The sequence below is a fragment of the Hippopotamus amphibius genome, chromosome 16 (genome assembly GCF_030028045.1).
Source record: "Hippopotamus amphibius kiboko isolate mHipAmp2 chromosome 16, mHipAmp2.hap2, whole genome shotgun sequence".
Taxonomy (NCBI): Eukaryota; Metazoa; Chordata; class Mammalia; order Artiodactyla; family Hippopotamidae; genus Hippopotamus; species Hippopotamus amphibius.
In genome coordinates this window covers 23,865,636-23,891,603 of record NC_080201.1, presented here as the reverse complement: position 1 = coordinate 23,891,603, position 25,968 = coordinate 23,865,636, and the positions used below count along the sequence as shown (strand labels likewise).

Sequence of the window (25,968 nt, the reverse complement as noted above, 5' to 3'; positions counted from 1 at the left end):
CCATTCACTCACGTAGCAAACATGTAGTGGGCACCTCCTTTGTTCTCGGTACTTCCGTACAGATGCTACCAATAGAGTGATGGGAAAGACAAAAACATCCTTTCCACTGTGGAACGTACAGTCTTTTAAATCAGTCAGAGACAAATAGTTTCCAGAAGAAGCAGCAATCTCTCTTTGAAACTCTTCTGAGTTATGGGACTTATTCAACCATATGTTTACCAAGTACATATTTGGAACAGAGCTATTTCAGGATATTAGCGAGTCTATGTGAATGTTCTTTCCAATTTGCTGTATAATCACATTGGCTGCCCTTGGGGATATTCATTGTTGCCCAACATAAAATATTAAGCTAATTTCAGCACAGATAGATGCAATGTGTAACACACTGAAAGTCACTTGTGAAGTTACCTTTATATTTACAGACTTGTAGACCATTTTTGATAAAATCCAATTACCAAGCTTCTGCTGTGCCCTGCAGCAAGCTGTTCAGACACATGAAACACTTCTCTTGTTACTAAAGTCCTCCTGGCTCTGAAGACCAGAAATCCTACCTTCGAAACTCTCTAGGCAAAATACAATTACAGTGTATGTGCCTTCTCCTATGGGGGCAGGAAAACATATCTAATTAGTGATATTAGTCCCATTTTTATTCAGATCACTTTGGCTATTGTATTGGTGTCACACACTTTCACTGGTGTAGGGGAAGTTGCTGGTACCCCAACACTGTAACCCTTGGCCATGACCTCTTCAGTCACAATTGCCCTACAGCCAATGGCCAACTCCTGCATTTCTTTGCCTGCGGGTTCCCTCTGGCCTTCAGAACCCATTTTGCCCACTGCCTGTCAGTCTAGAAGTATCCGAAAATTAATACCCCCAGAGAAGCAGCCCTCAAAGGCCACACAACTTAGTATATAAAATTCCAGGCTCCTCCCCTTCTCTGGCAGGATAATCTTAAGCTAATTCTTTTCTTTCGTTTATTTACTGTGCTCCGGGATTTCCCCAGTGGGACGATGGTCCAGTCACCCCCAGTGGTCACTGGCCTGATATTGGCTTTCTAGCCTCCTCTCATTCACATCCTCACTTTCCTACTGGTGTTTCTTGGGATCACCTCCAAGATAAACTACTTATAATCAAATCCTTGTCTCAGTGCCTGTTTCTGGGGAACCCAAAGCCAGACAAGTAGGAAGTTGTAGTCCCACTGCAACAAGAACAAGGGAAAATAAACATTCAATGAACCATAAATCCAAAAGGAAAAATTAAATCTGGAGAACATTACCTAATTCTAGTTTGAACTCAATCACTAAGTCCCTTGGATAAGCTAAGGCTCATTTTACCCAATATAACAAGATTACTTCAGAATGTGGGCAAGGTTTTCTTCTAGCAATAACACACTTTTATTTAATGATGAAATTAAAATGCCTCTTAAAATCATAATATTATGGGACCAGGAAACAAAAATGTTTTCCAAACAGTTTTGCCGTAAGGTAGGCACTGAAAATCATCATGTCAAGCACACGTCTCCCAATCCTCTCATAACTGGTGTAATGATTCCATTTCCTTCCAACTTTGTATTTTGGGTAAGGTTTTGAGATGGTTCCTTGAGGTGTGCTTATTAAGTAAATAAGACAGCAAGGGGCCTCACCTCGCCACCAGCCCCGCATCAGGAAGCCTTGGGAAACCAAGCCAAGCCAATGAAACATGTCTTTATCCATTTTTATTCTTGCGACTCATCATCCCTTTCAGTGTGATTGTAGTTAATCGTTATTACCTCTAAGAAAGGGAACACTTTTGAAACTCAGCCGCCACGGCTCAATTGAAACAATCATTTCTGAGAAAGAAGAGCTGCATATTAGCACATTAACTATAATGGCAACAGAAAAGAAAATAAAAGAGTCAGGGGAAGGATGCAAGAGATGGTGTTTTTTTTATTTCAATCATTTGATTTAAAGGGGTTGCATTGTTGTCTGATTTATGAATGACCAAACGTGAAAATTCTAAAATTCTTAATGAAACGCATCTTTTCTGTTCCCTGGCATTTTTGCAGAGAAGTTCTCCAAGGTACCTCAACTGTGTCATTTTTCAAACCCCACCTCTATCTCTTCCTCCCTCTCTCACTTTCCTTCTCCCTCCTCTCTCTTCTCTCTCTCTTCAAAAACTGGTTTTCCTCATGTACGAGGGTGAGTCAAAAATTATCCGCACGCTGGCTGCAGAATTTACAGGTTTTAATATAACTTGAGTGCGGATAATTTTTGACTCACCCTGGTATTTCCTGTCCCAGCAAAGAATGCCAGCATGATCTAATCTCTCATGTCAGAAATATAGCTCATCTCCTCAACTGAAAATGCAATCTATCCTTAGATTTTTGTTGCCATGAGCTCTGAATATCAATCACCCCGTACACTTTCCTCCACTCCCACTGTGACCAACCGTGCTTGCCAGGGTTTCCATTATCTTTTACGTGAATGGATACAAGCACCCCTTACCTGGCTGCAGTGTGGAAGAGACACTGGATGAAGGCCAGATTTCATTTTCTCTGATTTCCCTAGAATCAAATCTTATTACTTAACCTACACGTTAAAATATTTTAATGGCTTCCTAGAGAGCTTAGGATAAAGGTCATGGTTCTTAAAATGACCTACAAATTCGAGGATGGCTAACTCCCGCCTAACCTAACTCTCCAGCCTCTGTGCTCCAGCTGTAGTGAAATTTTTTTCAGTTCTTACCCAGGGCCATTCTTCCATGGGACTTTTGGACATCCTTTTTTTCCAGTTGCAATGTCTACCCTCCCTTCCCAGATGTTACCTTGTTCCAGTGAATTCCTGTTTGTCATTCATTTCTCTCAGTTCATGACTCTCCATGTCAGAAAGCCCTTCCCAAATCATCTCTCTAATGTCACATTACTTGGATAAATGCACAGAAGGAAAGGGTTCTATGAGAGTACAACAAAGTTGGCAAATAATGATTGTCTCCTTGATTGATTGCTGGTGGCTGCCTAGAATGCTGTGGAGAGGTTTCTGAGGTTGAGCACGGCTTTAGCAGAGATGGGTAGAATCAGGGATTGTTGATGTCCTGCTAACCACAGGAAGGAGGAGTGTATATTTTGCAGTGAGTGTACTGTACATCTGCTCGCCCCACCTTAGCCTCTAGAGATTTAGTTTCTTTTATACAACAAATGGGACTATTGATAGAGCAATATCTGAGATGCATTTCAATCATCCTCTTGAGTTTTCTTAGTGGGAGGTACCATGGAATAGAGAAATAAGTACAAATCTTGCAATTATACTTCCTGGTTCCAGTTCTCAGCTCCATTATTTATGCTTAATGTTCATACATGTTCTAAAATTCTTTGAAATCTGTAAAGTGAGGACACATTTAGTACCAAAATGATAGGAGAGTTGGTAGTTTCTCATATACGTGAATTACCATGCCTTGCCCATAAATAAGCACTCAATGATTGCTAGCAGTTTGTCAAAACAACTGAAAGTTAGACTATAGACTCAAATGGAAAGATCATACTTCTATGCTCACCCAGTGTGGGGAATTCACTTACTCTGGGCAAATTTCGGAGGGTTGTCATTCACGTCAGTAAGGGTCACTGTAAGCGTTGTGGTTCCAGACAGACCACCCGAGTGTCCACCCATATCTTTGGCTTGGATAACAACCAGGTACTCCTCCTTGGCTTCTCTGTCCATATTGGGAAGGGCAGTTTTTATAATTGCTGAGGGGAAAAAATGGGAGAATGACTTTCAGGGAGACAGCTCATTCAAAAATGAATGTGTGAATCTCACACACACACACACACACACGTGCACACACACACGCATGCACATACAGAAACACACATATGCACACATCAGGACCCCACTCAGATAATTTTCTGTTTTCTTTTGACATTTAGCTGGTGTGCACCTCAGATGCCAACACTGAGAAAGAATGCAGTCATAGACGTTAGTAGATGACTTGCAAAAATACATTTTATAATGTATAAAAAACTTGTAAAAATATACATTAGAAAGTAAGCTGAATGGCAAACTCTTGCCTACCAAATTAAAGTATAAATCATAACATAGCTTCATCTACCCAGGAAAACCCTGGAAGTGAAAGAATCCTACAATTTATCACAGACTCCAATTCCCCTACAAGAGAAGTGAATACACAAATAGTTGGAAGGCTCTGAGGTCAAAGATAAATTATTCTGAGGCTCACAAATACATCAGAGAGATGAAAGAAATAAATGCATTATTAGAATCAACTCGGATGAATAAAATGCCAATCAGAATTAATATAGTTGTGTCTAAACCCTAAGGCATTGTTCAACTACATTTATATTTTAATTGTTTAGTTATATCATGACTATTGCAGAAGTAATAAATATTTTAGAGAAATGGGAAGATATAGAAAGGAGAAAAGGGGGTAAACATAAAATCATATAAAATAACATAATATCAGTGCTAAAACGTATTTTTCCTGACATGTTTTCAGGGTTTCATCTTTCTGCTTCTTTGTGTGTCTCACTAGTAATATAATATTCTTGTTAAAGATTCAAAATCTTCTTAGACACTCCTGAAGTTATTTTGAAAAATCTTTCTTTAGCCCTCTCCCTACCCTCATACCTCTTTTTATAGATGGATATTGCTAACATGTTGATGTGTATATTTTCACATGTATATGCATAAAAATGTGCAAATATGCATGTGAACATTTAACCATAAATGTGATCACACTATAGTCATTGTTCTGAGACTTTCTTTTCTCACAGAGTTGATATCTTTGAGATCTTGTCAATGGTTAGAAGTCCAACTCATTACTTCTTACAGCTGCATAATTTTTCATTGAACTCAAGTACTATGAGTAACTTAGGCATTCCCATATTAACGGATATTGCTATTTTCCCCATTTCAGACAACTATCCGGTATCTTATTACGATGATACTATATTTTTCTATGTCTTCCATTTTTTACTTAACTCTATGCCATAAGATGCCCCCCCTTCCCAAATTACTAAAAGCTCATAACAGAACGGTTTGTCACTAGTCCAGATCATTCCTATTGAATGAATGTGTTACCTCTTTAGATCAAGTGAAAGAAAATTCTCTGGATTAAAAACAACTTGCCCCTCATGTCTAAGCTCAGGGACATCATAAATGTTCAATTCAAACTGTAGATGAGTGAATCACTTGGCCATGTCTGAAGTTGTAATCCTGTTTTTTGGGGACCCATATGCTCTCATTAAATCGTCTATAAAAGCTTTGCAAGGATTTCAAGTCCCTGAATCATTCAAGTATCAGCCAATGCACAAAAGTGCCCAGGGAATTCTGATTCACCCAGGCAGTGAGCAGGCTCCAGGAAAAGCTGGGAGTTCTATGCACTTTATTCAACCTTGAAACCACCTTTATATCAGAGCTTCCCATTCAGGGAGCACTCAACTGGATAACCCTACCTATTTGGAAATATGGATAGTAACATGCTGATATCTTTCAATACAATGATTTCTTTTAGGATTTGACCATATCATAATATAACTCAGTAGGTCACACGTACATGGTTATAAACAAAAAACTGAAAGAAGAGAAAGATGGAAATATCGCAATCATTTTGATTTGGATTACTGTGAGGCATTGCTGAGAAGAAAATAAACATCTAGACAAAAGACATTAAGGACATCAATAAGAAGACCTCATTATTAGCATACCAACATGGCTACTTTGCTAAGGATGTACATTTTCATGACTCAGAATCTTCAGTATGGGCCCAATTCCAGTAAGAAGGATGAGAAAACAGTTTTACCCCCGTGCTAGTTACATGAGTAACTTGTAGCTTGTTAAGTTTAGGTACCACCACAATCTGAGGTCATCACGAATTAAAGCCATCCATTAGACTTCGGAATTTGATGTAGCGCTTCTAATAAGAAGAGAAAAGGGGTGTTATTCCTCAAGGGAGGCAGCAACTTTTTTCCAAAAAGTTGGTGGACTGAGGTCTACACATTAATCCTCTATGGTTACTCCAGTGAAAGGATTTTTACAACTTCCTCAGATTCAGAAAAGTATTATGTATTTTTTTCATCATTTTTTAATATATCATGAGTCTGTAAATTTTTTTTTTCAAAAACTGTGATGTCTCTCAGACACCTGGAATTAAAACCGTTTTGAGGCTCAGTTGAAAATAGCATACCTGGGTCAGTGTCTATGAGTTGTATCAGAATGTAAGTGAAGCACCATGACGGAGGGCCTTGCTTTAATGGGACAAGAATTGTCCCCTAGGTCTCCACCTATTACAGAAACACTGATGTCCTCCTCCATCAAGGTGCACAGCTTCACATTATCTACAATGCACATCTACTGACAAGTTAGATTCCTCTTATAAATGCTCCCTCCCATTGAAGTCAAGCAAGTTCGGTTTCTCATACTATTCTCACACTTACTAGTTTTGTGACCTTGGACAATTTATTAAACCCACCAGGCCTCACCTGCCCTGTTACACGGAGAGAAGAATCAGCCTCTCAATAAGGGGATTCTGAGATAAATCATGCAGAGTTCTCATCACACAGTAGTTACCCAGCTAGACCGTTTCGCTTCCCCTTTTGGCTTCCCAAACAGAATGTAATGCTTATCTGGTTAGTGGTCAGAGTGCTGAACACTCCCCAGCCGCTCTTCCAGATCTACTCTCCAGAATTCTCCACCTACTCTCGGCATGGGAGAGTGACCTGTATGCTGGCTTCGCGTTAGACTCTACCAGTGCACGCTCGCCTAGGAGACAGGGAGACTGGAGCAGGGTGAGGTTCCAGACCACCCAGTACCTCAATCACATGCTTGGCCATTTACAGCCATCATCTTGGGGTATTTCTAGAGCAAAACTCTAGTGTCCATTAGCAGCTTCCTTTCCTGGCTCCTTCAGGTTTAGGAACGATATTAGCACTTCTGCTGCTGGCCTTGGGGGACTTCCCTATCCCTTGATGGGCTCTCTGAACCTGGCCATACTTTTCTCAGTCCTTCCCTCATTAAACTCTCCTGAATCACCCGACTCCTGCCAGGACCCTAAAAGATATGGCTAGGATACTGGTTCTTTATCCAAATGTCAAACATGTTTCCACCACTTCATTCTTGCAGACATCTACAGATCAAAAGTACATCAATGTAATCATGTATAGCTGTCCAGAGGACTTCTCCTTGAGAAGGCAAGACAGGTATCTGTTTCCTTATCTGTAACATGAGAATAATACGTATTCAGTGAAGTGAATCGCTCACGATGACCCAGCCGGGAAGCTGTACACCTGGGAGTTTTCACACCTTCTTCTTTTCTTGTACAACATTGAAAGTAGGTATCCTGATATTTTCAGGTAAGCAAGGAGTGTCTCCAGTGTCCTTAGGGCATGCCGCACATGTAACTGGTTTCAGTACCAGCTGTGTAATGAATAGCTCTTGCTTTGCCTGAGCCCATTGCCTCTAGTCTCAACCTTACAACTAGCAGCAACTCATTAGAAAATCCAAGACAGACTTTCTGGAACATTTTTCCTGCTACCTTGTGCCCATGAAAGCAGGATAAGAAAAAAAAACCACAAGTGCTCTTGGTCCTTCTATTTTTCTCCTTGTGTTGGGACATATCTCTACATGTTACTGAACTTTTTTTTATTCCTACATAAAAGGCAGCACATATCATGTGCATAGATATGGCAAGATGTTAAAAAAACTCCTAAAACAGATGCTTAAAAACTGCCTTAAAGGTTCCTTCTACTTCTCCTCCCCCAAATTATTTGCTTCGGCCCACATATTCTCCCAAGTATTAGTAGCTTTAAGCTGTTCCTTTGTGGACAAGAGAAGGACTTTTATAGTTTAAAAAATTGTTCGGTATTAAATATCATCAAATATAGAAGAGAAAATATAGTAATAAGTGATTTTCCCTCTCTGATCTGAGAATCAAAAATTTTGAACTGTGAAGACTCAAATGTGACTACGATCCTCAATTAAACGGCATTTTTATCCATTTTCGACTGTGATTTTAAGAAGGCAGAGAAGACATCCCTACACCCTTTTCGCCAAAATAAACCAATTTAAAATAACTTTTGATGGTGCTCATATTGAACAGCTTCCCTTTGCCCAAGACATAGACCGTGTTCCTCTTTTTCAAAGTAGCGGTCAAGCAAAAGTAGCATCCACATCTCCCCATGTGCTTACACTCACACATCCTCAATGCCCAGCAGTGCGTTCACAAGCTGAAGTATTGTGTTTAAACTTCCATTACACCAAATGGGAAACAAATTAGAGTTCTCAATCTTTTGGCAAGTAGTATGACAGCATGCTTTCTTCAGGGCAGTCAGTAAAACCCCTTAATGTAGGCATTTGGTAAATAACCTCTCAAAAAAGAAAACCAAATTAGTTATTCTAAGCAATTTAGTGAGTTCAGCATATGACCTGGAGTTGATACGTTGAAAACCGTTAGAACTTTTGTCTTTGGCTTTCACAAATTTTCAACTCAGGAAAGGGCCCAGGGCTTAGACTTAGGCACCTTAACTAGTTGCCCTTGGAAAAAAATCGCAGAACTTCCCTGGGACACACTTTTTTTCCCCTTGAAAAAAATAGGAGGCTCTAACATTTCGAGTAGAAAAATCCACAATTGATGTTCAGAAGGATGAGCCTGTCCTGCTGGATCCTTGATCATATTAGACTCAGAAACAGGAATGTAAACTATTAAATTCTAGAAGTGTTTCCCTGGAACTCCATTTTGAAAATCTAATCTAATCAGAAAATTCAATTAACGAGAATAGTCCATTCTCTGTGAATTGAATTCAATGGAGATTTTGAACCTGGCACTGGGAGTGGGGTTGGGAAGATACGAGATTGGAGGTGAACCCTGGCAGGAGGATTAGCAAGGGAAAAGGGAATCATCTTGCTCTGAAGCTGGCATTCACGACCCTACTGTGAATAGACTGATGCGCTTGATTCTCCTGTATTTAAGACGTGGTTTTATCTTAACTGTAGTCAATCAAATGGAGATTTCCCTAGTGCAGAAGTTTAAGAATTTAAATCCTAGCCTGGCCTAAGTTCTTCTGAAGTACTAAACAGCTGTTCCTTATGTCTCATCATTCAGGGAGTACTTCTGATTAGAATTCAGTCATCTCAAAAATTTAAAACTTGAGTCTTTTTTTTTCTTCCCATTGTCTTTGGTGTTATCATTTGAGAAGCATTTTGTATCCATCACGAAGACTTCTTTTTATAATTTCTGTGATATCACCAGATTGAGAGGCTTCACGAGAAAGGCAAGGAGATGCTGATTAACTCCTTTGTCATTTTGAAGGCTGATTACAGTAATTCACTCTTTGCGGGTCTCCCAGATTGTGCCGTTCAAAGATTGCAGTTGATGTAAAATGCTGTGCTAAACTCCTATTTGAATAAGACTTGTTGAACACATTATCCTAGTTATGAAACCACTGGCTTTGTTATTCCCCCAAACTCTTGCCAATATAACATGCAATTATCATCTTATCATCTGTGAAAAAGGATCTTTCAATTATGAGGTTAAGTAGTACAAATTCATCAGGGATAAATTCTTTGAGAGGGGCTCATATCTTGCACCTATACTTTCTGCTACTTATGGAATTTGTACTACATGCTACCAGTTATGAGGGATGAGGGTATACAACCAGAGATGCTTCAATACATGCCCACTTTATCACGGATTAATAGCTTTGATACAATAACTTCAGTAATGCCAAGTCTGCATAGATATGTCGCAAAGGAGAAAGTGAAACATTAGAAAACTGTTCAACCTCTATAGGGCTCGGAAAAACCTGCATTTGCCTTTCTTTGTGACCAATAACTTATAAATTAAGAAGTTGATTGGTGGATACGTAGATAGACAGATGATAGATAGATGATAGATGACAGATAGATGACAGATAGATAGGTAGATAGATATAGATAGATAGATAGATAGATAGATAGATAGAATGGTTGGGATTTGGAGAAACTAGATTTCTCACATATTTTTGGTGCTTTTGCAAAATATAACATAATTGGAAAGCTAATGGGTTTAATTTATCAGGAATCAAAAGCTTGCTCAGATACTTTGACCTGGTATTTTTAAAACTAACAACATATTCCAAGGAAATGATAAATTTCTTTTCTCCTAACCCCTCCAATTTTTAGATTAAAGATGTTCACTTTTTTGTAAGGTATTTTTTAAAAGTCAAGTGATTTAAATGTGTAACAATGGGAAATACTAAATTAGCAGTTAAGGTTGTAAAGATCAAATGCATAAAACATTAAGGAGGTATTATAAAAATTCCGTAGTAACATAAAATACATAAAATTTTTTAAATTTTATTTTAAAAATAATGTATGCCATGATTATTCTTATATAAGTGCTGATAACAATTTGGCAAAGAATATAAATGAAGATAACTTGATATGTTTTGTGAAGGAATTGGAGGCTTCCCCCCAAATTTCCCAGCACTCTGTAATAGAAAGTATAGGAATATGTCTGTTAAAAAATGGGCTCTGGAATTAGATAGATGAGAATTTATTTCAGGAGTAAAACCAGCCATGTGATTTGGGGCAGGTCACCGACATTTCCTAAAGCTCATCAATCTCATGTGTAAACCGTTATTAATTGCCAAATAAGAGTGTAGGTTGATATTATTACATGAGAAGTAAAAAGTCAAATGTTTTACTTTATACATTAGATAGAGATATATACATATAGACACACATAGAGATATATGTAAATATATACATATTTTTGTATTTATTGTTATAAATGTATACATACACATATATGTGGGTATGTATACATACATACACTCACAGAGGTATATATATGCATATATATACATACGTTTGTATTTATACTTTATAAATATACACATATACATACATATGTGTGTAAATAAAGTTGAGATATTCAGTGCCGACAATAAATAAAGTAAACCTATGTTATTTTAAAGATTAGAAACAAAGAATAGATTCAGCGATGCTGCAAGAACATCTCTCACCAACTTCACCAAAATGGTAATGCCTCCACAGTGATTTTCCCGTAACAAACAAAAATTATATGTCTTGCATCCAAATTTCTACATGATTTGTCCCTAAATGCATCTCGACTGCAACATCCTACACAGCATAAGCCCTTGATTCTCCAGATGCTTACCTTTCTTCAGACTTTCCACATGCTTTGGTGCCTCCACAACTTGGTGTGGATAACGCAGCCCAGCCCACACTTGCCCTTTTTGGACCTCTTGAAACTCCATCCATCCTTTCAGCTCTGATGTTTCAGAAGCCAAGAAGCCATCCCAGGGAGAACTAATGACTCTCTTCTTTTGGATCTCACCCATTTTTGCTAGGAACTTCCTCATGGCACTCGCTCTTCTGTTTCTTCTCCATTGCACCACTTGCCCTATTATGTTAACCTGTCCCGATAGTAAATTACGGAGGACGGGAACCATGTCTCATTCATCCAGAACTGAACACAATCTCTGGCTCATGCTCATAATAGGCATCATCAAATGTAGGAGAGAAGAAAATAATACAAAGGGGAAGAGAGAAGGTAGGAAGGAGTGAAGAAAGAAGAAAAAAGAGAGACAGAGAAAAGAATGATAATTGTAGTTCTTAACTGCTTTGGGGACTCAGCCAGCCCTGGAGTATGCAAGCACTTGATAAATATTAATAACTGTCGTGTATCTAGGAACCAGAGACGTGTAGATACGGTTATAAGGTACCACAGCCACTAAGCTGGAGAGGAGGGTGTCAAGATTCAAACCCAAGTCTTGCTGCCTTCAAGGCTCAAGGGTGATTCAAGGGCTATTCTGTACCATCGCCAGAGTCACTTCTTAGGGTCATGCCGGTTTGCCAGAGAAAGGACGTAGCTGTTCCTAAACACCAGTGAGTTGGATGTGTTTTGCAGATTAAATCAGCCAGGGGTTCTCATTGTTTCTTTAGATATTTTACCCATTTGATAATGGACATTTGAGTTATTTATTAAATGTCTCAGTATAAATTTGTGGTGCACTATTCTAATATTTCAGATATTCTCAAGATTACTCAAAAAAAGTGATGGTGATGAGCTATGTATACTAGGAACACTTCAAGAACTGAATTAGTTAAGGGTGAATTCATGAAAAAATTATTTGGCTCTATATGCTTTATCAACGATGATTTGTTTTTTCTATTTTTGAAGTTCCATAGTTATTTACTTCTCTTGGCAAATGCATAGTTATGGCAGCTAAATTTTCCTACAGTAATACATAGGAAAACTTAGTTCATTTGCCAGAATTGAAAATATATTATCACATGAATGTTAGGGATTTGGAATGTGGTCTAGCACTGGGAAAGGTCTTGGGCAAGGTCACGGGCAAGGTCACAGACTATGGCTGAGCAAGGATTCAACTCTGGATCTCTAGAATCTTAATTATGAATTATTAATGAACTAATACAAACCCCCTTGGCCAAAAAAAAAAAATCTCCATATAGTGCTAGGAAGCTACTTATCCAATAATGTCCTCCTATGCTAGCAGAGCATCTTAACTTGAGTCTATTTGATAGACATGACTTCTTTCATGCAGATTTTATATATTAACCTCTACACGACCTTCCCCATTTGTGTTTGAAAACTGTTTTGGAGAACAGCAGGCTTGAAAGCTTTAAATCATTCCACTGAAAATCATTCCAGTGTCTCAATGTGTACAAATTGCTTCCTTACATGTAAATTTCCTGTCTTATAATACAGCATATTCTTTTACTAAATAACCACAACTTTAAAATTTTCCCACTGTGTGGATCACAGCCGTGTCTATCTCCACTGCCATATGGATTAAGATATGAAATAGCTGTGAGTGAATTAACAATGATGCCCCATCTCTGTATTTTTACATACAATGTTCATAGTGAGTTTAAGTGTATGGACTGTCGCTTCTGTAGCTCCTGGATTCCCCTATTAAATAGTTTTGCACATCCACCACTGATAGCATCAGCACACAGGCTAGCCAATAACTGATGCTACTTAAAATGCCAATTTTGAGTTACACTGAAATCCTTGCAATTATTCCTATTCAGAATTAAGGTGAAATTTCTTTTCCCCTAAATAGAAACACTTTGAGGGACTCCTCAATCAAGTAGAATTATTTCTGTGAAGAACATGATGGCACTATTCTTTCCTTAAGCCATAATTCCAATAACTAATTATATGTATAATAAGTATGGGTGGTTTAAAAAAGCAAAGTGAAAGTTGCTAAGAAATTGGAGGCTTTCTTTTAGCAATTCAGGACTTAAGCAGACGAGAATGGCAGGGTTGTTGAGTAGATAAAGCACAGGCTCTGTTTTCACCTACTAAGAAACGGAGCCGGGATGGAGATCTGAGTCTAAATAACGTTAAGAAACTATTTTCAACTCTTGGAACCTCAATCTCCTCGTGTATATAACAGAGATAGTATATGGACACCAAGGGGTGAAAGCGGGGTTGGGGGTTGGGGTGGGATGAATTGGGAGATTAGGATCGCCATATGTACATTACTAATAAGAAAGAAATATCAAATTGCACACTTAAAAAAAAAAAGAATAAAAAGAGGCCCAGAGGGAAACAAGCAAACAAACAAAGAGACAGTAACACCCACCTGAGGTTATATGAAATAGCACCTAGCACTGTTCAGAGTATAATAGATACTCAGAACAAATTTTAATTGAATTGATACTCTTCCCCAACGCTGAAGTGGCCCTGATTCCTTTACTGCCTCAGAGGAAGTCTCTGACCCCAGATCTCGATCAGCCCCAGCGTGTCATAGTCATTACAGCCTGCCGATATGCACAAGTGCAACATGGAGTTTTACGAGCCCAGGATATGGGACATCAGGGTTGATTTCTGACCCTTCCAATTCCAAATGTTATAAATAACTTGGGTAACTTTTTTTCAATGTTTATTTATTTATTTGGTTGTGCCAGGTCTTAGTTGCAGCAGAAGGGCCCCTTAGTTGGGGCTTGTGAACTCTTAGTTGCGGCATGCATGTGGAATCTAGTTCCCTGACCAGGGATCAGACCCGGGCCCCCTGCATTGGGAGCGCAGAGTCTTATCCACTGCACCACCAGGGAAGTCCCAAACCTGGGAAACTTTTTAATATCTTTGAGCTCCTGTTTTTCCCTCCATTACATAGAGATAGTACTTATCGATAGGTTTTTGTGTTCATAAAATAATTATTAAGGAAGATAATGCATCTAAAATATTTAGCCAGTACTGTGATAGAAATTAGCTGGTTACTACCACTACTGCTATAACTACCACTAATTCTACATTACCGCTGGGTGATTGTGAAGATCAATCACAGCAAAAATAACACTCCGTATCTTATCGCGTCTCCTTTGTGCCAGGCCCTACACTGGGACAAAGTCTAGGTGCACACAAGGTACTTAGCACAATGGTTGGCAAAGAGTAAATACTCACCTGTATAGGTACGAAAAGTATTATCACCATCACCTCATCTTTATTTTTCACAACCACCCAATTAGGTAACTATTGCAGTTCTCGCTAAAAGATAAAAACACACGAACTTCTGTGATCTCATTTATATTCCATGAGTTTCAACGTGGCTGAGACAGCGATAGATGGATATTTGTCTCTGTACCTCCTGTTACACCAGCCTCTCTCCCCTACACTTTGGAGGGTCTAGATGATCACTAACCATTGACTTCAGAGTACCCTGCGTGGTAAGTTTGCCTGTTAGCTTCAAATAACAGTCATTGTTCTTCCTCTTTTCGTAATCTCCAACCCAGAGGTACTAAACCAACTCAGCGACCTCCCTCAGGGAATTTCCAGGGACTCACTAACTCTGATTTGACGTATATCTAGAAAATGCAGAAAGTAAGACAGACACTGGCAAAGAGATTGCTGTTTCTAATAACATTTTCCAAATTAATCAAATCCTCAACCTCAAGTTTTTAGAGAAGCGTCTGGCTAATAAATTCTGCTTTTCCCCCTGGGTCACTGCATGCGTAGCAACAGATGGCACTGCGTGGTCCTACATGTGGCTGAATAAGGTTCCCATTCATAAAAGCATAACACAAGGCTTCAGAGACAGGAGGTATGAATTTGCTTCCATGGCTTTAAGATGGGGCAGAGGGGCACGCCTACTTCCAGGAGAGGGCTTTGGCCAGGAAGGGGAGGGTCTTCCTTTAATTATAATAGCTGCCACCATGGGCATCAAACATGTGCTGAGAACTTGTCCCAACTGCCCTCAAAGTAGCAATCAGGAGCCCGACTGAGCTCATGAGAAATATTCTACGGTTTCCTACCCCTGTCGTGCTTCTACTGCTTTTTCTTTATCGGTCAAAGACCTTTATTAAACACTGACATGTACAAAAGTAAAAAAATGTTCAAGTACTGAGAGGAGTCATGTAATAAAATCACTTGACACTCTGCCAACCTGATTCGTCTATAATAATCTAAGGGGCATCGATCTCACAACTAACCCTGGAAAATCTCCTTACCACTCCTTTTGTGCCTTTCAACCCAATACCTTCCTTGACCCCTTTGTTTCATTCCCCAAGTTCTGTTTTTGAAATCCTCCTACGTTCCCCTTTGGGGCTGCAGGCTCTCTTTCTTCGCGGCGGAGTGACGTCCCTCCGTTCCTTCACATTATCTCTCAAAATAGAATTCTCCTCCTCCTCCCCCACCATGCCTCTTCTCAGACAATGGTGCTGTGCGATTCCCCCTTCATCGGATCCGTGTCAGTGCAAGAAACGCCATCAGCTTCCTTCCCCTGGCACTATACCCGGCCCTCCTTTTCACTCTTGCTTATTATGGTGGGTTTTAGTTTATTTTATTCTTTTTTTATTCTTAAGGGTGTTTTTCACACCAAAATTATTTGTATTGTGGTGTCAGTGCCGTTCAGCTCCCATCTGTGGACCTAAGCGGGCAGGGGGCTCAGAATGCCCTGGGCTCTATTATGTACAGAATGAGGGGAAGAAGCGGTACTGCTAAACAACGGACGAGGAATCAATCTGCGGTTCCACAAATGTTTGTCAGTGACTACTCTGTATCGAACACTGTTTCCAGTGCTAAGGATATGGTGGAGAAGACAGACTAGGAGGCTCGCTTCATGATCCTGACAAGCTAAGTGTAAAAGCGGGGGGAGGATGCATTGCGCAGAGCTACTCAAAACTGGGTAACCAGGCTCACAACTCATTGGCTTTCTGGGCTCCAGCTATTTCCTTTGTAAAGCTGGGAGAGTGATACTTACCTTGCAGGGAAAAAAGAAAAAAATTGAGACAGACATTTGTCTCCTGCAGGAGCTATTCGTTATCGGTGGTTCTCATATACATAGGACACATTTAACTATAATTAGCCCCAGACATTTGTGAATACTGAAATCCAGGTATGATCATACCCCACAAGAGAGAGGCAAGCATAAGGGAATGGATGTCTATGTCCCTCCAGGACAGAGATAATTACATGTGTATAAACAAGAAGCCGTCTGACCTTCCCGGGAGACAAGCCGGAGGCAAAACCAGTCAGGATGGAAAGTGAGGTAGATGTTCTAGTTAACAGAGGGCTACCATACAGAGGGTTAGTAAGAGCAGATTTTTATGGATCTATTGTTCCCTTTAGTGACAGCTGTCAAAATACATCAGAGCCCTGTTTCTTCAAATACATTAAGCGGCTTATGATTTTTATTCTCTATATGAAAATTAAAAATTGTAACAAATAAGTAGCGCTTCCTTTTCTTTTTTTCCTCTGGATGTTTAAAAGCTTATATGACTCCCCCTTCTCTTTCACTTCCTAATTCTTATCAATCTCTGCCCCATTCCATACTCCTTCCCCTACTGCATGTATTCTTCTTTTTAACGTCTTTGTTCCAACAAATCTAAGTGAAGATGCATATTATGGGAATCCATACTCGGTGTGTGAACGCATGAATGAACGACTATGAAGCGTGATCATCTCTAAAAGTCTGCTTCCTTCAATGCAATTCAATAGTCATTCACTAATTACCTCCTATGTGCTCACCATTAGGCGTGCTGGAGGAGTCTGTGTACGATTCTCTGCAGTAGAGGTACCCACGGTAGGCGAAAGACTGGTTCCTTCAAACTCTCAGTTGCTCATGGTAATTAGAGGACCTGAGGTTTATGTGTTTATCTGTTGTTGACCTTCCCACCATACAAAGAATGCAAGGTGCTGATTCTGAGAAACCTGCAGTCTCTCCCTGCACATGTCATTGTATGCAGTGAAAGAAGAAATAAAATACCATCTCTAGGGGTAACCTCTGTGCATGAACACGAGTGCAACATACTTAAAAGGAATCATGTGATACGGAGAAAACATTTTTGGACCAGGACAAAGGGATACATTTGTCTTTACATCTGACGTTTATGTTCTAGGTGACTTTGAACATGCCACCGACCCTCTCGCATCATGATTTCTCTGTATTAAATGAAGGCCACAGGCACTTTGTTTCTAAGATGAGCAAGGGATGAAATCAAAGAAATGTGGGTGAGGTTGCCTGGAAGACATACTTTTCCTACTGTTTCAAAGTACAGCATATTAAGTGACTTACTCAAGGTCACACGGCTAGTAAATGATGATGGAATCCAGAATTTTCTAACTCAAATTCCAATATTTCTCACCGTAAGTACTAATGTGCCTAAGTAATAGCATGGTTTCCTTTTACCCATCCTTGTTAAAAATGTACTTTTCCCGAAAACCTAGAGAACACATCAACTATACTGTGTCCTAGGCAGAGACATATTGTACTGATGACCACTAAGACCCGTAATTTTTTCCTTTGTCTTTTTCTAGCAATTATTGCTGAATAACGGCTCCAAAGGGCTCCAAAGATATAGGGATGCTTTTGCTTTTTTCTGAACTTATTAGACGTTCTTTCAATGGCTATTTGCCTTATCAATTTCAAAGTGTAAAATCCTTTCTTGTTATATACTTAGAGGCAAATAAATTTCATAAGCCTCACTATCTTCATGTATACAAACAATCTGTTATTATGAGCAAATTCTAGGGGTTCATTTCTCCTGTGGGTTAATATCCAAAGAAGGCTCATGTGAGGAAATTGGGAGAATGATTAATAAAATCAACCTTTCTTTCTTCCTTAGTGGTCTTTCATACTTATGCTAACTCTGTCAAACCATTCCAAATAACTCTAATTTCTTACCCACCCCCAGCAGGGCAGGAGAGAAGAAACCATGCCACCATCATCCACCCTTTTTAATTCCTCACCTTTGCCAAAGTTTGGATAACGTCATTCAACTCAGTGGCCACAGAGAGAGTACCTCTAATGAAACAGGCACTGTACTAAGAACTAGAGATATAAAGATGGATGAGGTACAGTTCTCTGGTCTGAAGTAGTTCACAATCCAAAAGACTGAGGCAGCTAAAACACAAATTCACCCCCTCCAATTTTGAACTTAGCTGTAATTTTATGCACTACTTGGTCTTAACACTCATCATACAGAATTTGTTTTCTGTATGTGCTTTTGTTCTTATTGTAGCATCTAACTGGCCTGCCCCTCTCTGTCAGATTTATTCTCTAAGGCTTTAAGCATCCTCTTTTCTATAAAAATACTCCTGCTTTAATCTTTTTCACTTTAAAAATATATGACTATATACTAGTCCTGTCTACCCTTTGATAAACACCATAAGACCAGATAGAAGTGATTTCCTTGATTCCTTCATGTAAAAGGACAGTCACACATTCAGAATCTCAGCACCCACTGAATCCCAGGTGCATATCGTCGTGTGGCCACGAGCAAGTCACTTTATCTCTTTGATGCTCTCTTCATTTGTGAAAACAGCATTGTGATATCCCTACTCAAATGTCAAATTATTAGTGAGGCCTCCCTGACCAGCCTTTACAAAATAATAAGCCCTCTGGGCTGGTACTCTTCTCTCTTACCCAGCTATCAACGTCTCTGCCTGCACACATTCTAGGGGCAACACGCAGACCATGAACAAGGGTGCCTTCCTAGTTTACTGCTATTTACCCAGCCCCTAGAACAGTACCTGACCCATAGTTGTCTCTCAGTGCATTTTCATATTTTTCCATGACTCAATGTATGAATGAATATCTTTTTCCCATGTGAGCTTGTGAGGAATCCCACATAAAAGTAAACACAGACAAGTAAATGACTATCACAGACCTCTTCCGAAGACACGTGGAGGTCTAATTACAGCAGCCTTTCCCCACTTCTTCACCTCTATAGTGGAAAATTCTAGCCACGGAATGCTCAAGAGTAAGAGGAGTACAGATCTACTTAAGAGGGAGCTGTGTGGTGTAATTAATTTATGCCGGTGAAACATTCTGAATACCTTAGGATCAAATGACGGTTGTGCTTATTCTCACCCTTACATAAATATTGCGCATGTAAAGACTCAGCACCTTGACATTTATTGAAATAGCTGCACGGAAAAATGAGACAAGTTGACTCCGGGACACGTGTTGGCAGTCAGCACTGGGGAAGACAGTCTTTTGTCAATGTGTCAGCCACGAGCAGTGGAGCAGATATGCAGAAACCAGGACCCATGATGGGAGGGGTGGGGGCTGGCTCAGAAAACTCCATGTCCCCCTCAATGGCTCAGGAATCTGAACGCACGGGTGGGTGAGGTTTTTGGTTTGTATTAAATGTGAACAAACCTCAATATTCTATCCAAGTTCATTTTCAAGCCAATGACCTGTTACCAACAATTTTCACTCAGGGGGGCAGTATTTTTGGGTTAATGTCCTTCACCGAGAATTCTAACTATGGCAGGTGAGGGAACTCAAGTAGTTGAGTGGAAATTAGGGGCTGGACACTAAATATGTTATCTCAGTCTTAACCTTGCAAGAGCTCTAAAAGTAGCTATGATCATCCATCCTTAAGATACAAAGAGTAGGGTCTTAGGGACAGGAAATATCTTAATGACGGACATCAACTTGGGAATGTTGGCGACAGGAGTTGAACCAAACTCTTATTCCAAAGTTCCCATGCAGGACTTCCCATACCATTCTGTCTCCTCTGAAATTCCAAGCCACATTGGCATCACGTGGAATCCTTTTTTCGTTCAGAAACAGTGACCATTCAGAGGCTTAGCTTCGTTATAAGTAAGTGTTTATATGTAACACAGAGCTTTTGTTTGTCTTTCTTGCTTCCTTTTCAGCATATTTTTCAGTTGCTTCAGATGACAGTCTTCAATAACTATTTTCCAGAGTGTAGGAGGCACATTACTTTAGAGTTCATATGAAATGTAAAAAAGACAAACGCTATTTTTAAATGTTTTTCCCCATATCTATTTTCATATGTGGTAGAAAGTGATGTCATTTCAGAATAGATTCCATTATGACAATTCTAATATTTTACGACTGCAATTTGGGAGACCTGGTGGACAGAAAATGGAACGCGGTGGGAGGGTGGGGTGATTTCCTTCCAGCTGTTGTAGAACAACTATAGATATGGATACAGAGAGTGAGAAAAAGTGCCACACTTACACACATTCTCTCGATACCCAGTGATTGACAATTCTTACTCAGTTGCCTCACAGGGGAGAGATTTTTAAAATATGATTTTGTGAAGTTAGCAGAATATGATTGTTAAAAATGCTACTTTGATATCGTCATCTAAACCCAAGTGACCTGACTCAAGTCATAGAGAGAGCAAAGTTAATCCTATGAGGACGAGAAAGTTATGGGGCTACTTCTTTCCCTGACCCGGTTTTTGCAAGAGGACTGAGGACCGGTGAGGTTGGATGACAAATCACTAAATGTTTTCGCGTTATCATCCAAGGCCTGGTACATTTCTATTATTACTATTTGTGTCCGGGGATGCTAATGTATATTCTGCTGAGAATGAGAGCAAGGGACTCAAATCTGCATTTTGTTTCATCGTGTAAATACAATCATTATTGTTTCCATTTATAGCTCATGAATGTCTTCGTTATTAAACAGCACCATTAGGCGATCTCGATTCCTGTCTTTAAGAGATCCACAGGTGTCAGAGTGCAAAGGTAGCTTTTAAGATAGATAATACCACAGCAACATTATTAAAGTTAATGGGAAGGAAAGGAAAGTTCCAATAGTACTCTGTTACACACAATAAAATTTTACTGCACATGGAAACTACTTTTAAAGAAACTCTCCAGATATAAAAAAATCTATCTAATTATGGCTATGCTTGCATTTACCAACCAGTTCAACCCTGTTAACCTCATGAACACTAAAATCACTAATTTACCGTTCCATATTTCTGCTCCTCATGGTCATATAAAACAGCCTGGCTCGTAGTAAAATGATCACATTTAAGATTTTGAATGGGAAATTACACATAATCACAAATTGTAAAGTGACTCTAGTATAATTCTTAAATCATTTATTTATTTATTTATTTTGCTTTATTTATAGACCCAAGTGCTCTTTAGCCCGTGCTTAGGAGAACACAAAATTTGTGTCTTTTTCACTTACTCTACACACAGTGCCAGGCACGCAAGAGTCTGAAAACTATATTTAGTCTATAAATATCAATGAAACCTATATGGGTAGAAATCACCATTTATTTCCATATTATAACCACAAAATCTTCTAGCGAAGGGAATAAATATAAGCCTATTAGACCTTAAGAATGAGAGCAAGGGAATCAAATCTGCATTTTGTTTCATTGGGTAAATACAGTCATTATTGTTTCCATTTATAGCTCATGAATGTGTCTGTTATTTGAGTACAAAATTTGAGTACTTACACTCAAACTTTTTTTCTGAATCAGGGTTTCATCCCAAGTGGAAAGTCCCTCCAGTTTTTGAAAAATGAAGAACTGATTCTCTTGAGACTGATTATTCTTTGGAAGTAGCTCTATTTTAGACTCCCTTACCCAATATTCCTGACTCATCCATATTTATATTTATCTGAATCAATTATTCTCATTATTCAAGAATGTTGTTTATTTTTTCCACTTTATTTTCATGAAATTCAATCCAATACTTCCAATAACAACCACCACCACCATACTAATATTAATATTAAAACTAATGCTAATACTAATGATAAATCAACTATCTCATTCCCTTGCATCTTTTCTTCATGGCACTCTGGACAATAAACAAGAAAATATCCAACTGATGTATTTTAACATAATTTTTAATGTCGAAATTTTCTAGTTGTTCCATAAGCTCCAGGACGTCAGGGCCACGTTTACCCCATTCATCATTTTGTCCCTGAGAGTGGAGGTAACCAATAAATATCTACTTACTGAATTGAAAATAAACATTAATGTAAAAGACGGCATTAAAATGTTTAGAGTCTCCCTCTTCTTTTTCTTCTTTTTAGTTTCTGGACTCATTGACTTTTCATTGTTGTTGGTTTTCTCCCCCCAGTCCTCTCCATTAGGACATAAAAAGCATAATGCAGTTGAACTTGAAATCACACAGATGTGATCAGGAAACCAGCTCTGACCTGGGTAGGCTCCAGAAAGTAATTTGCCTAGAGCTTTTATTTCCTTTATGTAAAGGGAGGATCATAGCACCCAGTTCACATGGTCACAAAGAAAATTATAAGAAATGGCACATAGTAGATAATCACTTCATTCCCTTTGATTTTATAAACAGAATATAATGTACAGTGTTATGTGCCACTGCCGAGAGGTCACTGCTTCTGGAAAGGGAGACATAAGCGGATACAGTGGTGTTATGGGCTATTCTTATGTAGCATCTTTGGGCACATCCCTGCGTCCTTGGTCTGTCATAAGCAGTGTCACACTAGATGGTCCCAAATGATCAGATGATCAGATGCTAATTTATATTGAATATGAGAACACAAAGATATACTTTAAGCTTCTAGAAGCACCCATTTTTCAAATCCTAAATTCCCTGGGATCTGAAATTGACAGCCTATAAGTCTTTCTGAGGAAGCCCATTTTCTAACCACGCTCATCCTTGATTTAACTGTCCATATTTATCTGTTCATTTATAACATGTTTCTTGAACTACTATCACAAGAAGAGTGCAGTGCTAGGCACATAGGTGTACAGTGTGAACTAGATAGGATTCCCTGTAATTATGGTTGAAATTCTTTTTTTTTTTTTGGATAGTCTTTCTTAGAAAGGAAAATTGTGGTCTTTCATGCTTAAGTCCAAAGGAAATTATCTCACAGGAATGTTTCTGGAATTTGACTTATAAGGAAATGGATGAAATATTTGTATATTCCTTCTAATCCAGCCTTCTTTTGGGAGCTACACCTAAAGTCACATTTGATACAATATTTTAAAACAATTACTGTGCATCAGTAATGTGTTCAATATAGTCTTAAGAGCTGGGGATACAGAGTTAGGCTGAAAGGATGGAGTGCAGTGAGGCTGGAGCTATACAAATAAAATCTGCTATCCTTAAACAAAAATACCAAAAATGGTGTGCATATGTGTGTGTGTATGCATTTTTTAATCTATAAGGCTAATTTTTGATATTCTTACATGAACCATGCTTTTCTATGAAATCCATGAAAACAAATCTTTGTCTTTCTTCCCCAAGTCAGTTTGAAACTCAAAGCTATATTTCAAAGGATAGAAAGAGTATCACCACAGAAATAGAAACTACAATTTAATTCTGTAGGGACATGATTCATACTGAGCTGGGAAAAATTCCTGATCCTAGCTGGTCTACTCAGGTTGCATGGGTGTCATGGGGCAATAAGTATTTGCTTTTGCTTCCACCTAAACCCATCCCAAAGCACCCCAGTGTGACAGCAGCTGTTACATGTTGAGGAATCTGTGTAGTTCCATCTTTCTGTTCACCATGCACCTCCAAAGACTTTGGTTTCTCTGAAAATACATCACTTTGACTCTAGCCATGGTCAGCACTGGACAGCTCCCTCTGGGCTTAAAAATTGTTCAAAGGTATAAGTAACATGACAGTCACACTTCTTTCAGCTTACCCAAGTATATAAAATTTTTCGGGGAGGGGGGAGGGAGATTATTTTCAGTAATCATAAAACAATTAATGGGACCACAACACTTACTCAACCTACTTTACCTCCCACGAGAGACTCCAAGCAGGGAAATAAATGACTGTGAAGTCAGTGTGTGCAAGCAGAGAGCTGATATACTCACTGGGATATGAAAATTTAATCATCAGCGAGACTACGGAGGGATAGCATTTGTTGAAAATACTATCTAAATACTGAGCAGATTAGAATGTTAATCCATTAGATATTTAAAAGGACATTTTGTCATCATCATATAGTTGGAACTAAACAGCACAGTGAGGTTTAAATATAGGTATAGGTGGCATTACACATATTAGATTCTTGTTACTCACTCAATTCATTCATCCATTCATTTTTTTCAACAAATATTGATTTTCAGCTATATGTACCAAAAACACTTGTCACCTGCTGACTTTGGCCATATTATTAAACCTCAGGGATCTTCATAATCCTCATCTTTAATAAGATATTTTAAAATAGTTACTTCATATAGTGTAGGGATTAAACAAGACTGCAGAGACACTGGTACATAGTTTGCTGCTACCTACAGTTTATTCAGCATACATTTCTGGTTCTACCCGAAATGTAAGGGGTATGAGAAAGGAACTGTCTTTCTCTATACACTCTTCTGGCCTAAAAGAAGCACAGACTCACAAACCAATATTTCCTCCCATCTTTAGCTGCTCTGAACATTTATCTGTGTGTGTGTGTGTGTGTGTGTGTGTGTGTGTGTGTGTGTGTGTGTGTGGTTGAGACGGATATTTCACTGCTTGCATTCTTTCTTCAAAAATTATGGAGATCCATGCCCCTCCCTGTGTAAAGAAAATATAAACTGGATGAAGAATGCATTGGGAGAATAGAAAAGCACCCTTTGGCTCCCTCTCACATCTTTCTGTCTATTGGCTTCGTGCCTGAGTTCCCCAGGGAGAACCCCTGTTCTTCTTCCAGGGGGCTTAGAAGAGATTCCACATGTTACAGAAGAAGCTATACCTGCTCCTTCCGCACCACTGGCCAAGCACTTCATGGGAGGACTTGATCTGGGGTGTTCAAGTTTTGAAGTGAGTCGGCTGTGTGATGGGTACAGATATCCCAGCTTTTGGCCAGTACTTAGAAAGAGGTTCTTTATCTGCTATGATGAAAACGTCCCAGACAATTGGTTAAGCCACTTTCCTCCTTCTCCATGTCACTCCTGCCTTTCAGTCAAACTTTCAACTCCAAATCCAGGTTGTAATGGAAGCAGGTCTCTTGTATTTAATGCTGAAAGTATCTTTCTCTGTATCATTAATGCAAAAGCTTTTGGGTTGTTCTAAGTGGAAATGTCCTATTAAAAACACCACATTTTGTTTGATTCAATAAAAATTAAATTATAAAAATAATATTCAAGATAGTCAAAATTTGTGAAGATCGAAAGCAAAACATGGAGTATACGCTTTCTTCAATTTCATGAATGATTGGAAACAATGTTATAACCAGTATTTTTAGAAATTGGATACTTAGTACTAAGAGGCAATGGCACTCAGCCAAATTCATGCAGAAAGGTAATAGGAGTTTGGATTCCTACATTACAGCCTAAGTTTATTTTATACAGAAAAGTCTCTTAAAGTAAAAATCTGATACCATTGAGAAAGTGAAAACTATTGAATTTCTCAATATCACCTCTGTATCCAATTTTTTCTCCTGACCACGTACCTCTTTGATTTCTTCTTGCTAAAAGGCCTTATTTAACAGTCTCCCCTAACCGAAACCAATCACCAGGTAAAGGACACAGTTTTTCAGGACACAGCGTTTGGTATCAGTACCTCTTAAAAGGCTTTGTTAATCTCCTCTTTCCATACTAGTTGCCTTAGCTGGCATTCCTCTCTATCCCTATCTCAAGAATTCTAGTATGTGGCCTATGTTATCACACCATTTTGATTGCCCATATACATCTCTTTTCGGATTTATCATACACTACACTGCACCCTCAATGCCTAGCACATGACTTCTCAGAGCGTAGATGTCGACTAACTTTCAGTTAATGTGAATGACAAAGACATTCTCAC

General features: G+C 38.9%; 1 protein-coding gene across 6 annotated transcripts in view; it reads right to left on the bottom strand.

The window, feature by feature from the left end:
• The window catches only part of CDH8 (cadherin 8), a 350,610-nt gene that overhangs the window by 142,973 nt on the left and 181,669 nt on the right, over positions 1 to 25,968 (bottom strand). For all 6 annotated transcript variants that reach the window (XM_057711556.1, XM_057711553.1, XM_057711555.1 and 3 more), the window contains one exon: positions 3,551 to 3,718. In XM_057711556.1, coding sequence (XP_057567539.1) covers positions 3,551 to 3,718 — 168 coding nt within the window. The remainder of the gene's footprint in view (positions 1 to 3,550; positions 3,719 to 25,968) is intronic.